This window comes from Rousettus aegyptiacus, unplaced genomic scaffold (assembly GCF_014176215.1).
Source record: "Rousettus aegyptiacus isolate mRouAeg1 unplaced genomic scaffold, mRouAeg1.p scaffold_m13_p_2, whole genome shotgun sequence".
NCBI lineage: Eukaryota > Metazoa > Chordata > Mammalia > Chiroptera > Pteropodidae > Rousettus > Rousettus aegyptiacus.
The window spans coordinates 1993669-2006994 of NW_023416295.1; the positions used below are offsets into that span (position 1 = coordinate 1993669).

A 13326-nucleotide genomic window follows, 5' to 3' on the forward strand; every position below is an offset into this window, starting at 1 on the left:
CTGACGTGTGGGCCGCCGGGTCCGGGCTCCGTCACGCAGCCTTGTCGTCGAGGTCCGTCCACGTCGCCTGCGTCAGCGCGAGCTGGAACCCGTGGTGCGGCCAGACCGCCGCGGCGCCGGCCCCTGCCGCGGGCGCACGGCCGCCCCTCGCCTCCGGCTCTCGCGGCTTGGGCCGCCGTGAGCGCCCCCTGCACAGTCCTCGTTCTCTCGGGCACGTTCCCAGGGGAGGTGCGTGTTCATCATTAGCTGTCCAAGGACGTGCCAGCTGGTGCCGCCAAACATGCTGCCCCACGGGCAGTCTGGCCCTGCTCCGGCTCCCACCTGCTCGCTCCACCCTGGGGATGGGAGACCAGGTTTTCCTAGACAACACCCCCTCTCACCCTCCGCCAGCCTGCCCAAGGCCTGGGAAGTGTGGCATCCCCCAGCACGGGCCTCTGGCTTGGCCCACCCCGCTGGCCCGGGCCAGCTCTGTTTCTGCTCACTGGCTGCTGAGCCGTGGCCCTGGCTTCCTTGAATTAGAGCAGGGACGGCTGGCGTCTGGGGTCCTGCAGCCGGTCTGGGTCCTGGCCACTGAGGTCCTGGGCCCTCACGAGCATGGCGGACCGGGGTCCTGAGGGCAGCGGGGCTCTGGACGGTCGTGTCCGGAAGTCCCGGGGGTGGACTGGGACCAGGCTCCGGGAAGGGGTTGGCACGCACTGAGCACGCATCCCTGCCAGCGCGCAGCACCCACGCCCACCTGAGCTCAGGGCGAGGTGGGCGTCACCGTCTGGGGTGGTCAGATGTGGAAACCGAGGCTCAGAGAAGCTAAGGGCTGGGCTCGGCCGCCCAGTCAGGAGCGGAGTGTCCCCTCACCCCAAAGCGAGTTACGTCTGAGGCAAGACACAGCGACACTGCCGGAGCGTTTGAAACAGGCGGCGAAGGGAGCCGGCGTGGGCGGCAGCAGAGTGGGTTCCCGTCACCCGGGGGCCGACTGGGCCCGAGGCGCCCACGATCTGCTTCCGAATACCAACCAGGGAGGCCAAGGGGCTGGGGCCGAGGGAGGGGCCGGGCGGGCGGAGGGCGGGGCGTCCTGCCCTGGGGGGCCTCCTGCGGGGTGGTCTGGGCAGTGTGCAGCCTGGACGTTCATGTGCGGTGCCTCACGGGGAGGGCGCCATGGACGCGGGTGGCCAGGACACTCCCAGCTCCCCTGCTCCGTGCTGCGTGCCGTGGGTGAGTCACGGAGCCTCTGCGCGTCCTGGGCTAGCACCCCCCGGAAGAAACCCCCCGCATGGCACCACACAGACGCATCTGGACGGGACCGGCTGCTTTTATTAGGGTTGAAGGGAAAGCGGCCCCTGGCGGAGAGGGAGGGGCTGTCACCCTCCCCAGGGGTTCGGCGCCCCCTCCCTGGGCAAGCTGGCCAGCAGGTGCTTCGGGATGTTCCTCAGGGCCAGCCTCCTCCGGCCGAAGCGGCCCACTGGCCTGATCCGGCGGCCGGTGTACCAGGCAGGGTCGATGTCCGGGGCTGGAGGGGGACAGCGAGAGCTGTCACAGACGCATGGCGCCTGCCGTGTGCGCCCTGGGCTCCCACCCGGCCCAGGGCAGGGCCCAGTGCACACGCGCATGCTCGGCTCGCGGCGGCCCCGTCGCCCAGGCCGAGCTGGATGCCCCCATAAGGAGGGGCCCCGGGGGTCTGCGGAGGCCATTTCTGGGGTGGTGGGGTGGCTTTGGGGAATGACAATTCAAGCTTACCCCAGGACCAAGGACCAGCTCCCTTCCCGCCCCCCATTCTCGTGCCGGGGTGGGCAGAGCCTGCTCGGCCCCAGACCTCCCTGGTGGGGAAGTGAACCCCTCCAATGCGTGCTGGACAGGGCCACTCTGGGGAGAGGACTGATGAAGAGGAGCTGGGCCACTTGGCAGGGACGATGCCCAGGTGAGGAGTGGCCCTGGGGTGGTAGGCGGAGACGGCGGGTGAGGGGTCCCGGCACTCACTGCGGGTCTCCATGGAGCGGTGGTGGGCGCGGCTGGCAGCGCCGCGCAGGGCCAGGCCCAGCAACAGCAGGCACAAGAGCCACGCCCGCGGCTCCCGCATCGTGCCCGCTCCTGCGAGGCTGAGGCTGCTCGAGGCGGGGTCCAGCACGGGAGGGCGCGGCCTGGGGCGGAGAGTGGGGCGAGCACAAACAGGTCCTGGCGCATGCGCACAGATCTGGGCGCCGCGCTAGCGCGGGCATCGTGTGAATGTGTGAGTGTGAGTGTGCAGGCACAGGTGAGTGTGCGCGCGTGTGCACATGTATTAAGGTGTGCATGTGGTCACATGCTTGTGCACGTGTGCATGGGTGCATTCCTCTGCTCTGTGCTGGGGTGGGCATGAGCCCAGAAGTGTCAGGCTGCCCTCCCCGCCCCCCGCCCCCCCCCCCGAACCCCATTCTCTCCTCTGTACAGTGAGCATTGAATGAGGTGATTGTGTGGGGGTGTCGCCTCTGACGGGCTCCTCTGTCATCAGAAAGGTGTTTGCACAGACCGTCAGCAGAAGGAACCCGAGGGTGCCGGAGCTGTGCGTGCGGGGAGGCGGTCTGCCAGTCTGTCTGTGTTGGGGAACCGGGAGGTGCGGGAGGTCTCCGTGTGGCTGCATGTGCTGTGTGCCCAAGCCTGGGTGGGGGGCTGAGGCGAGCAGGTCGCGGAGCCCCAAGGGGCTGCCGAGCTGTAAGGGGCCCTTACCCAACCTCAGTTATGACCTGGGAGGCTCAGGCTGCTGAGCCTGGACCAGGCTCCGTGGGGGCAGGGGGGGCCGGATTGTTTGCCTCACTGGCCCAGGCCCTCCTGACGCCCAGTTAAGTCCCACCCCGTCTTTGCTGGAGGGTGTCAGCTGAAAGTCCTGGCATCCTGTGTCCTTACCAAGAGCAACCCCCTTCCCACAACTCCGGATGCAACCTGCAGAGCCTCCAGGATAAGCCTGCGGAAGGTGGGCCCGGGTCTCACGTGGCTGGACAACCCCCTACAGATGGCAGGGGGAGAGGGCGCTGCGGGCCGCAGAGGTACCAGAACACCCACCTTTCGTCCTGCTGGGGTGGAGGCGCTGACCTGCCCACATGCATCCACCTGGCAGACCTGGCACCTCCCCCAGCCTCAGTGGCTGGCCCCTCCCGGACGCCGCTGCCCTGGGCTCTTCCGGAGCCACCAGATGACGCCCAAAAGCCCTTTTGTCTCAGGGACGACCCTTCTGCCCACTCCGCCTTTGCAGCCTGTTCCTGAGCCCTGTGGAAGGTGCGCTCCACCTGAGCAATATAAAATGCACACCGCTCTCCTTTGTAGAGACCTGTTGGGGTGTCGCCCCAGGGTGGGGGACCCCTGACTCAGAGGAGGTGCAGGTGCCGTGAAAGCATGGGGACAAAGAGCTGCATGCAGCCTGGCGGGGACCCCACGCCAGGAGGAGGGCGTCTCAGGAGAATGCGACCAGCACCTGGCACCTGATCCCTGAGGACCCGTGTCCCTTGAGGTGGAGGGCATTGCTGTTGCCCGTGGGGTTCCCGCTCTGCCTTCTCAGGGGAAGTCGCTCGGGCCGCCTCGGCCCCTTGTCTCCACCATGGGGTGCTTGAGCCCTGGGGTCCCCCGGCGGGCAGGCAGGGGCGGCCCTCAGACACACACACTGCGGGGCGGCTGCCCTGCCGCCCCCCTCAGCGTTAGCCCCGGGTGCACAGAGCCTTGACCCACACCCGGACTGGGAGGTTCTGCGGAGGCGGAGGGCAGAGTGGCGGGGTCTCCCCAGGCCCTGGCTACTCACCGCAGGTCACCACGGCGGTGGCGGCGAGCGCTGCCTGTGTCCTGAGCGGTGGCTCAGGTGGGAGCCAGCTCACTCCTTTTATCGCCCAAGGAGGAAGTGGACGACCCCCAGACTGCCCCCCTGCCCCTCCCTCACTGCGCTGCCTCCCTCCCAGGCAGCATCAAAGACGGAGTCTTTTTCCTTTTTTTTTTTTTTTAAACTCTCATCAATGTCGGGGAATTGTCCCTCCTGGGTTACGTAATTTCATTTGGGCCGAGTGGTTTAAAGCACATTAGCCTTCCTTCTTCACGCTGGTCTTAGTGGCAGACTGCAAAGCCAGGCGCCAGCAGTCCGGGCCGCACTGGGGCCACTGTCACTACCCAGAGAGGTGGCCGTGCAGCAGCCGTTATCTTCGTGACACTTCTCCGTCCTTGTCCATCACTCACGTGGCTCTCCGTAGTGGCATTCGCCATATACAAACCACTTTCATCCCATTTTCATAACTTAAGACATCTTTTTTTTCTAGGCTTTTACAAGTCTTTCTAGTTAACGTTTAAAGTAAGTTATTATTAGGAAAAAAATATGTTGACTTTTATTATAGAAGCAATTTATATATTTTGGGGGGATTTAATGTGTACAGAAAAATAGAAAAAAAAGCACCCACAAAGTCAGAGGAGAGGCTCATTCGTGTGTGCCGTTCCCTTCCAGTGGGGTCCCCACGTTTGCGCGGCAGACCGGGCATACTTCTATGTTTTTGAATCTCATTATTTTCATGAAGAATATCGATGCCATTTGAAATAACTGCCCAATATTTTACCATTTAACTTATTCATATTCTGAATAACTCGATTGTGCCAAAGGCCAGTAAGTGGTTTGGGCATAGTCTTAGGGAAGCTGTGCTGGGCAGGGACCCAAAAGTTCCTTGCTTATCTGGGACGAACTCACGTGGTCGAGGCAAGTAGGATTTTTAACACGGTGCTGGATGTGGCCCACTCACCTGGTGCCTTTACTTTTCCTGTCCCACGCTGTCTTTGTTCTGTTCGGTGCTGCGGTTTTATAATCTCACCGAAGGGCAGGTTATAAAGGAGTTTGAGGAAGGAGCTGGATTCGGAAGTGGTTTGGGAGACACAGAGGGCGGGGTCTGGGGGGTGACGAGGGGCCTGAGGGCTGGGGTTGGGGCGCGGGTCGGAGCTGAGTGGGCCGAGACGGGGGCTCTGTGGACGGAGAAGGGATGAGTTCTGGTGGCAGGTGTCGGAGGCGCCCGAGGCGCGGCCAGGTGGCTGCTCTGTGCGTCTGCAGCTCCTCAGGCGGCCTTGGCCACGGGCCGGGTACAGGTGCGCAGAGCACGGCGCCGGGCCTGGCTCTGGGGGGCAGGGACTCACTGTCCCTGTGGCAAGGATGCGTCAGGGCAGCAGGCCAGCCGCTTCTCTGCCCCCTGGGAAGTCAGTGTTGGCTTCGCTCTGGGAGTAAGGAGGCCGCACCACCCCGCTTGCTTCTGCAGGGATCATTTAATCACATGTAGCGCTGAGCAGAGGTGACGCATGTCAACCGGCCTCCGCTGGGAGGGGGCCCGGGACCCACCTTCCCCACGAACCCCAGCGCCGCTGAAGCCAGTCCACCCACTCGGAGCTGATCCCCGTGACGCCGCCTCTGCTCTGGGAGCGGCCGCGGGCCCATCGGTGACGAGACCTGGGCGGTGGCTGTGACGTCCATGGCTCCGTGGACGTGCAAAGCCCGTAGTGTCGGCTCTGCACAGCCGTGGGTGGGCTCTGCGTTCTGTCCACAGTTGGGTCCAAAGAAATCACCACCATGGGTCCTTGGGCATCACCGCTGACTTCCTGGTCTGGTCACCATGTTAACTGAACAGAAGCACCAGTCGGAGAGAGCCGAGTTCAAGCTGCCCCAAAGTCACTTCAGGAAGTATTGGGGGTCACATAAGTAGCTGCAAGAGGCGCCACCTCGCACTCAGGGCTCAGCGTCCTCCTCTGCGGGGGCTGTCCCCTTCCCCTGGTCGATGTAACGTGAGGACCGAAGACACCAGTGGACCTGTGGGGCTGCAGCCATGCTCAGCGATGGAGATGTGACGGCTCCTTTCACGCTCAAAGGCAGCTCTGGAGGGTCCCAGTGGGTCCCCTTCAACGTGACGAGCCACGCAGATGCCCAGAAGTAGCCTTCAACCCCAGACTGTCCAAGGGGGTGGGACTTGGGCTCAGCTATGGAGCTGATGGCAAGTGGCCAGCTGATATCGCCAACCGGTCCTGGCCCTCTGTCCTACCAGGTCCGGCATGGTGAGGGGCAGTGCCAAGCTGGGACCCCGTCTAGCACGCCATCACCCGCCTTTCCCGGAAGGTCGTCTGCGCTTGCGCCTGGGCACTGACCCAACGCTCGTGAGCTGCCCTTGCCCTGTCACCTCTCCTGGTCCGTGAACCGTGGGGGACCTTGTGGGACAGGTGTGTCTGTCCTTGGGCCTCTGCTCCTCCCTCATGTGCAGTGGTCACGAGTTCTGTCACTTGTCTTACTGCCTGGTTTCCTTCTCCAATCAGCACCCCCCCCACGGAAACACACGCACCTGCCCACGGCACGGTGCGGTCAAGGACACGCGTCACCCCTTTCTGCTCCGTCCCCGAGCGCAGCATGAGGCAGGCAGTGGTGACAGCAGTGAAGTCCACGCGGAAGGAGGTTTGAGCCGCAGCGTCCCAGGGGAGAGCCGCCCTAGCCTGGGGTCCTCGCGGGCCAGAGCAGCCCAGCGGGCAGCCCGGAGAGCCGCCAGTGAGGGCGTGCGGGCAGCTGCAGGTCGGAGGGCCGGGCCATCTCACGGGCGGGGGCCCTCGTGCACGGGGCAGGCAGAGGGAGGGGAGCAACAGCCGTGGAGGACGGAAAGCGGGTGGCGGGCCCTCTGTCACGCCGCCCCGGTCCCACGAAGCTCCCCCTTTAGGGCTTGTGGGTCATCACGGGTTTCTGCGAAGCACAGGCACACACGCACACATAAGCATGCACAGATGGGTGTGCACACAGATGCACACGCATGGGCACGGACACGTGCATGCACAGATGCACAGGGTGCACACACACACGGGAGTGCACGCTGCAGGCGCCAGCACACGGACGTGTCAGTCGGAGGTGCAGTCAGGCCCCCGGGCCTTTCACGCAGCCTCCCTCTGCCTTTGCTTCCCGGCCACGAACCTGGGTCCATGACCCTGGCTCTCACCAAATGGGCGGAGGGACGGAAAGTGCGTGCTCATTTAAAGCCCTGACCATGAGGAGAGACGTTCTAACTTGAAAGCACTTCACCCCTCAAGTCCCTGGGCACCTAGTGTGGGAAGACTGTCCTCACCGGCTCGGGGCTGTCCACCCCCCACCCCCGGTGTCCTTGCCGACTCACTCACTGTCCCCTCCCCTGAGCAGGATGCCACCCCAGGGCAAGCACCTATCCTTGGTATACTTGGCACCTTTAAGAAATGTTTCTGATTTTCGTTTAAATCTTCTGCTGATTTTACTTTGTTATTTTATCCCAACTTTCTCTGCTCTGAGGATTTAATACTAGTATGTAAGGGTGACGGGCCAGAGGGCTCTAGAGTCGCTCCGGGGAGCGAGGTGAAACCTTACAGTGAAGCCGTGCTGGGCGGCCCCCCTCCGGCTGCTGGGGTTCCGCTGTGTCAGGGACCCGCGGTACACAGAATTCCAGTCGAGGGACCCCCTGGCTCCACCTGGGGGAAACGGGGGAGGGGGCGTGAATTACAAACCCACCCAAACAGGTGTCTTTGTTTCCTAAGAAATGTAAAAGTAGCATAAAAATGGACACTTCCCCTTTCAAGAGGTTTTCTCAGCATTAAATAGTTTTGATAAAGCCTCGGAGTTTCAGCAGTTGTGCAAATAAACAGGCTGACCCGTGTTTTTCTTCTTTGCTTCAGAGCATTAAAATCCCACCCCTAAGGCCCAGAAACGCCCAAACCGCAAAACAGTACAGTCACCGCTCTGGCATTGGGGGCGGGTCCCCTCCTCTCCTGTAAATCTGTGGCCTGTGGTTGTGAAGCAGGGGCATCTGGCCCCAAATCCCAGTGGGCTGGGATCAGGGCTGCAGGTGGGCAGGGCGGGGCCGGGCGGGGGCGGGGGCGGGGCAGCGCTCTCCCTCTGGCTCTGCAGTGTGGCTGAGCTTGGCACCTCGCACCATCAGTGATGTCACAGAGGTGGCTTGCAGTCAGCCCGGGTGAAAGTATTTACACCGCGGGACGTTGACAAAAGCTACAGATCAGGGTCCTTCCCCGCCCTCTTCCCAGAGATGGCCTGCCTGCGGCCGTTCCCGCTGGGGCGGGGGCCGTTTGCCTGGCCTTGCCGTACATGCCCACTTGGGGACCAACCTCTGTCGAGGGGACTGTAATCCAGGGCTCACGGCCCCTGAGCAGTGAGGACACACATGGTCCTTCACACTGATGCGTGAGGGCCTGCCTGCGTGGGGCCACGCTCCCCCGAGGCTGGTCGCCATGGTGGCAGAGACACGTGTAGGGTGAGCAGCCTCGGCTGTGCGGTTGAGACCCTGAAATGGCCGTGAGCTTCGGGGGTCCTGGCAGTCAGGTACCCGACAAGATGCAGAGGCCTCTGGACTCGACACGACCAGTCGCAAAGATCACTCAAGGAACTGACCGCTTGTTCTCTGGCCGTGGACATGAACCTCCATTTGGAATTTAGCCATGAGACCTGCTAGAAGCTCCCCTCAACGGTCAGCTCGTGGTGACCCAGCCGGCCCCTCAGCAGGTGGCCTCTGAATCACGGATTTACCTCAAAGGGCCTCGGGGACCAGCTCTGTCCTTGGGCTGAGCGGCACGTGTGCTGGGAACTCTGAGGGCAAAGAGGGAGCTGGCACGGAGGTGGGTGGAGGCGGGATGTGCAAACCGCCCCAAGCTGGCGGTGCAGGGCCTCGTGGGAGAGGCATCGGGCGGGCCGGGAGGGCTTCAGAGGGCAGAGGTGGGAGCAAGGGCGGCGAGGGCTGTTCCGGCAGGAGGCTCAGCCAGGCAAAAGCGTGGAAGCCGCTGTCTGCCCAGGTTGCTCAGAAACCCACGTCGGCCTGGGAAGGGTGTGCTGCCTGGGGCGGAGGAAAGAGGACCCCGTGGGCGGGCAGGAGGCCACCGGGTCCAGTGTGGGGCACGCGGCAAAAGGCTGGAGGCCGGGCCCGGACACCTGCATTCTGCAGGCGGCTGGGAGCCAGCGACCGCCAGCAGAAGGACCTGAAGAGTCCCTGTGGGGACCGCGGCCATGGTGGCATCAAACGATGGGACAGCGAGGGCACTGGGGTACGAGGAGACACCACCATGGCGTCAGGCCCATGGAGACGAGGTGGGAGGGGAGGAGGGGCTGCGTCCCGAGCTGGCAACAGGCCGCTTTCCCCGGCGACCTGTGAGCAGTGGACGAGGACACGAGATGCCCGATGGCCGGACCACGTGCTGTGGGGGCCCCAGGCCTGACGCCCGTTTATCCAGGGCAAAGTCGGTGTCCTTGTCACCCATGAGACGCCGGGCAGGCTGAACCGAGGTCTGCGCTCGGTGTGAGAAGGTTGGAGCAGGGTGCCCGTAGGGCTGCGGGAAACAGCCCCGCCGGCCGCTTCTGCCCGCGGACAGCGCGACCTCGGTCATCCAGGCTCCAGCTCACCGCCCTGGCCCCCGAGGGCGGCCGAGTGTCCCCCGGGCGCACGCTGCTGTGTCCGCAGAGTCCACACAAGCACAGAGCCCTGACCGCAGCTCCCAGTCCCCTGAGCGCCCCTCTCAGGCCCGTGGGGGTGGGGTGGGGGGCGGTGCCTCTTACCCTGAGTTTTAGGGGAGTCACTGAACTTCCTCCTCGGGGGATAGGCCGCAGCCGCCACCTGGAAGGAAAACATGTGTCTGGGCCCCGCTCATTGTAAGCTAGAGACCTGGGGGCTAATTTGGGACTTCCTTTCTTCCTTTCATTTTTCCAGATTCTAATCAATCGAGTAAACTTTCTTCCGTTCTTTGGCCCCCTCTGAACTCTTAACATTAAAACGCACGCAGTCATCGAGGACGCGCCAAACGCCAGGACTGGGAGCGGCGCGTAGCTTTCGGGTGGCCCACTCTGGGTGGCTGGTGGCGGGAGCCCAGGCTGCGCGGGTCCCACCCACTTCCGCCCTTCTCCCCGCATGCGTCCCCGCCTACGTCCCTACGTGCCGTGCGTCCCGCGTGCGTCCCCGCGTGCGTGCCTGCGTGCCGTGCGTCCCGCGTGCGTCCCCGCGTGCGTCCCCGCGTGACTCTCTGCGGCGGCCAGAGACCCGCCCAGTCCCCACCACTGCGCGGACAGACGCGTCTGGAGAAGCCGCGCCACCTTTCGCCCTCTGTCCCGCCTCCAGAGGTCGGAGGGCGCCCACATACCTGGACCCCATCCGAAGCGTCCGCGGTTGGGTCCTTAGGGCTCCGGCCAACTTGCCCCGCGAGCCGGGGCAGAAGTATCTGGGGGCGAGGAAGAAGCCCGCGTCATGACTGCTGTGTGACCTCCGCCGTGTGTGTGTATGTGCACGCGCGCGTGTGCATGTGTGCGCGTGTACACGTGTGTGCGCGTGTGTGTGGACCCTGGGCTTGGGACGGCCGTTCTCCCCAGGGAGGGCACGCTGGCCTGGCGAGCACCGCCGGCCGGGGACCCGGAGGCCAGGGTCAGCAAATTGAAACGCGGACGCCCAGTTGGCCCCGCAGTCCAGAGAACCAGCGAGCCGTTCGCAACGTGAGGACGTCCCAGGTGGTGCGTGGGATCTACTTACGCTGGAAACGGTTCGTCGCTTGTCTGAGGGTCAGCTGTGACTGGGCGTCCTGTGCACCCCGTTTGGCACGCCCTTTTTTGGTCTGATCTCCCCACCCACGTAATTTTGTCTGGAGATTCCCGACTTGACTGGGGGAGGAGGACGTCGGCCCTGTGCGCCTGGCCAGGTCCCCAACATCTGCCCCCAGGGTTTGTGTCCGGCCACTCACCGGGAGTTGACACTTTCGGGGCCTTCCTGCCGGCTGCACCGTGAGGCCTGCAGCGCGCAAGGCTTCGATCCTGGACTCGATGTGGGAAACCTGGGGGACAGGCGGCAGACCGTGCTGGGATGTCCCCTCTCAGCCACCGTCACAGCACCGAGGGGCAGCGGGCCCTGGTTCACCACTTCATCGTCGCCCCTCAGGACCCTCCACCAGCAGACGCTATCTCTGGGTCCTGTTTCAGTCACCTGCAACACTTGTCGGGGGGTGGGGTGCTCCTCGTGGGTCCCCCCATGTGGGGGCAGGCGGGGCTCTGCACATATTCTGGGGGGCATCAGGAAGTCTGGCTTCCAGTGGGGACAGGGAAGTCTGGCTCCCAGTGGGGACAGGGGACAGGGGGTGGGCAGTGACTGGGGGAGGGGGACACCGTGGCTCCAAGGGACAGGACTGTGCCTTACGGGCAAGGCTTGGCCCTGCGACCCCGTCTCCAACCCCTCACCCCCACCGGCACCACCTTTCACACCGCTCCCTGTTCACCTCCCCCCACGGAGGCCGGAGGAGGCTTCTGGGAAGGGAAACCTGGCCCCATCACCCCCGTTCAGATCCCTGCGACGGTTCCCCAAATTCTCCCCTGTGACCCGCCGGGCCCCCTGCAACCCCCTCCTCTTGGGTGCTTCCCCTCACCTGCTCCAGCCTCTGGGGTTCAGGGTTCACTGCTCATTCCTGCATGTGACATGCGAGTCCCCCACACCTTGGGGTCCTTGCACGTGCTGCCCCCCAACATCCCTGCCCGAGCCCCTCCTCTGAGGGCCCCACGGAGAGCCCTGTGGGGTGGCCCTCACTTCCTGTCTGCACAGATCCCTTCGGGATCTGAAATGCCCCCGGCGTCGGTCCCCGTCCTCCCCCTGGACGTGCGAGCTCCCTGCGGGCAGCGGCTCGGTCCCAGCTGGCCCGGCTGTGGCTTCGGTGTCCCACACATGCCTGCCACATTCCGGAGCTCGGAGATTGCTTGCCACACAAGAGGAATCAAGGGATGCAGCGTCCTCAGGCTGGCCCTCAGCTCTGGCGACCCGCCCCTCCTCCTGGGGACCGTGGACCCTTGCTAAGGGGCAGGCACATGGGGATGGGCCACCGGTGGGTGCTGGCTCCCCTCTAGTCTGAGGGGCAGACCGTCTCTTCTCGGTGGGTCCCCAGGATGAGGGCAGAGCCGAGCCTGGTCACCTCGGCTGTCCCTGTCCTTTGACCTTTGTATACCCTGACACGCCCCTCCAAACTCAAGCTCTGGGCTCATGCTTGGGCTTGAAGGATGACCCTCTGGCCCCAAGGTGGTCCTGAGCCGCAGGGCACTCCCCCGATCTAAGTCTGCTTCTTGAGAAGCCTCTCTTCATGGGATGGCGAGTGGCGAGGGCCAGCGTCCTTCTGCTGTGGCTGCAAACCCTGCCTGGCCTTAGCATGGCGAATGGGACAAAGGCAGACGTGAGGGCACAGGGCGTGGTGGGCACTGTCCCCGCAGGGACCCCCAAGCTCCTGAGCCCCATGGGGGACTGTCTGCTGGTCTGACCTTCAGGGCCCTGCCATGTGCTCCCCGGGGGCATGTGGCTACCTCACTCTCCGCCTGCTGGACCTGAGAGGCAGTCACCGCCACTCTGTCCTCCAGCGCTGACAGCTCCTCGTCTGCGGTCCTGGTGGGCGGGACGGGGTCCCGAGGGCCCGGGGGGCTCTTTTCCTGTCTGCGCGTTTGGCCTGCGGCCGGGTGCACCTAAGAAAGGGGGGCACTGGACGTGACCATCAGTGGAGAGACACCGGCCGTCACCAGCAAGGGCCTCATCCTTACGACGCTCCCGTCTGCTCACTCCCCAAGCTGGTCTGCCGGGTGGTCAGCGGGGTCTGGCACCCTGTGTGGCCCTCGTCGGGGGCCCTCCGTGCCCACCAGGGGCTGGCTGCCTGCCCGGGGCTGGGCTGCTGGCCCTTGTCTTTCCAAGACTGCTGGGGTGGCCTCACCTCCGAGGCCGCCCTGGGGAAGTCCTCCGTGGGGGTGCTCCTGTCCGGCGCTGCCCCTTCGTCCTTGCCCTCCTCTTCGGACGAGGCGCCCTGGTCACTGACATTGCTGGTCAGCTCCTCCAGCTTCCTCTTCAGGGCATCCTCCTCTACGTCGGCGGCTGCAGGCTCGCCGGCAGCTGCACGCTGAAATGAGGGAGCCAGTGGCCTGTGTGCAGCTGCTGGCCACCGTGCTCAGCGGCCCTGAGCACACATGTCCCAGGCTCCTACCGGAGCCTCGGTCTCCCTTCATTCCCTGGGCAAGCTTGGCCAAAGTGCCCACGCTGGGCCCACGCCGGCCCTCCAGAACCGGGCTCTGCAGGGCGGGCCAGTCCTGGTGATCCCGATGGCACCCAGGGCCACCTAAGTTCCACCAATTGTTTATTTTTAATTATAGTTGACATACGACATTATATTAGTTTTAAATGCACGACACAGTGAATCAACATTTGTATAGCAGCATTTGTATAACGAGTGAAGAGATCCCCAACCACCATGAGTCTGGTAACTTAAGTCTGGTAACTGCCCCTTGTGTTAACAGATGTAGTTATTACAACGTTACCAGCTCTATTCCCTGTGCTGTGCTTTGCATCT

The 13326-nt window shown here is 64.0% G+C and overlaps 2 protein-coding genes across 2 annotated transcripts in view; both read right to left on the bottom strand.

The window, feature by feature from the left end:
* Positions 1 to 1345: 1345 nt before the first annotated feature.
* On the bottom strand, positions 1346 to 2071 carry PRLH (prolactin releasing hormone). The gene is made up of 2 exons (XM_016144192.2): positions 1972 to 2071; positions 1346 to 1504 (listed from the first exon to the last, which is right to left on the bottom strand). Exons 1-2 carry the CDS (start codon positions 2069 to 2071, stop codon positions 1356 to 1358), a joined length of 249 nt encoding a protein of 82 aa, XP_015999678.2. The 3' UTR covers positions 1346 to 1355.
* A 5055-nt stretch (positions 2072 to 7126) lies between these two features.
* Positions 7127 to 13326, bottom strand: part of MLPH (melanophilin) — a 31508-nt gene continuing 25308 nt past the window's right edge. Inside the window, exons 9-14 of the mRNA XM_036236477.1 lie at positions 12697 to 12879; positions 12299 to 12454; positions 10705 to 10794; positions 10114 to 10191; positions 9536 to 9593; positions 7127 to 7446 (exon numbers count right to left, since the gene is read on the bottom strand). Of these exons, the coding sequence (XP_036092370.1) occupies positions 7280 to 7446; positions 9536 to 9593; positions 10114 to 10191; positions 10705 to 10794; positions 12299 to 12454; positions 12697 to 12879 (732 nt within the window). The 3' untranslated portion in view covers positions 7127 to 7279. The remainder of the gene's footprint in view (positions 7447 to 9535; positions 9594 to 10113; positions 10192 to 10704; positions 10795 to 12298; positions 12455 to 12696; positions 12880 to 13326) is intronic.

Coding starts and splice junctions, on each gene's coding strand:
- PRLH (XM_016144192.2), bottom strand. CDS start 2,071: ATGCGGGAGCCGCGGGCGTGGCTCTTGTGCCTGCTGTTGCTGGGCCTG. Junction 1,505..1,971: donor CCGCTCCATGGAGACCCGCA/GTGAGTGCCGGG, acceptor GTCCCCCTCCAG/CCCCGGACATCGACCCTGCC.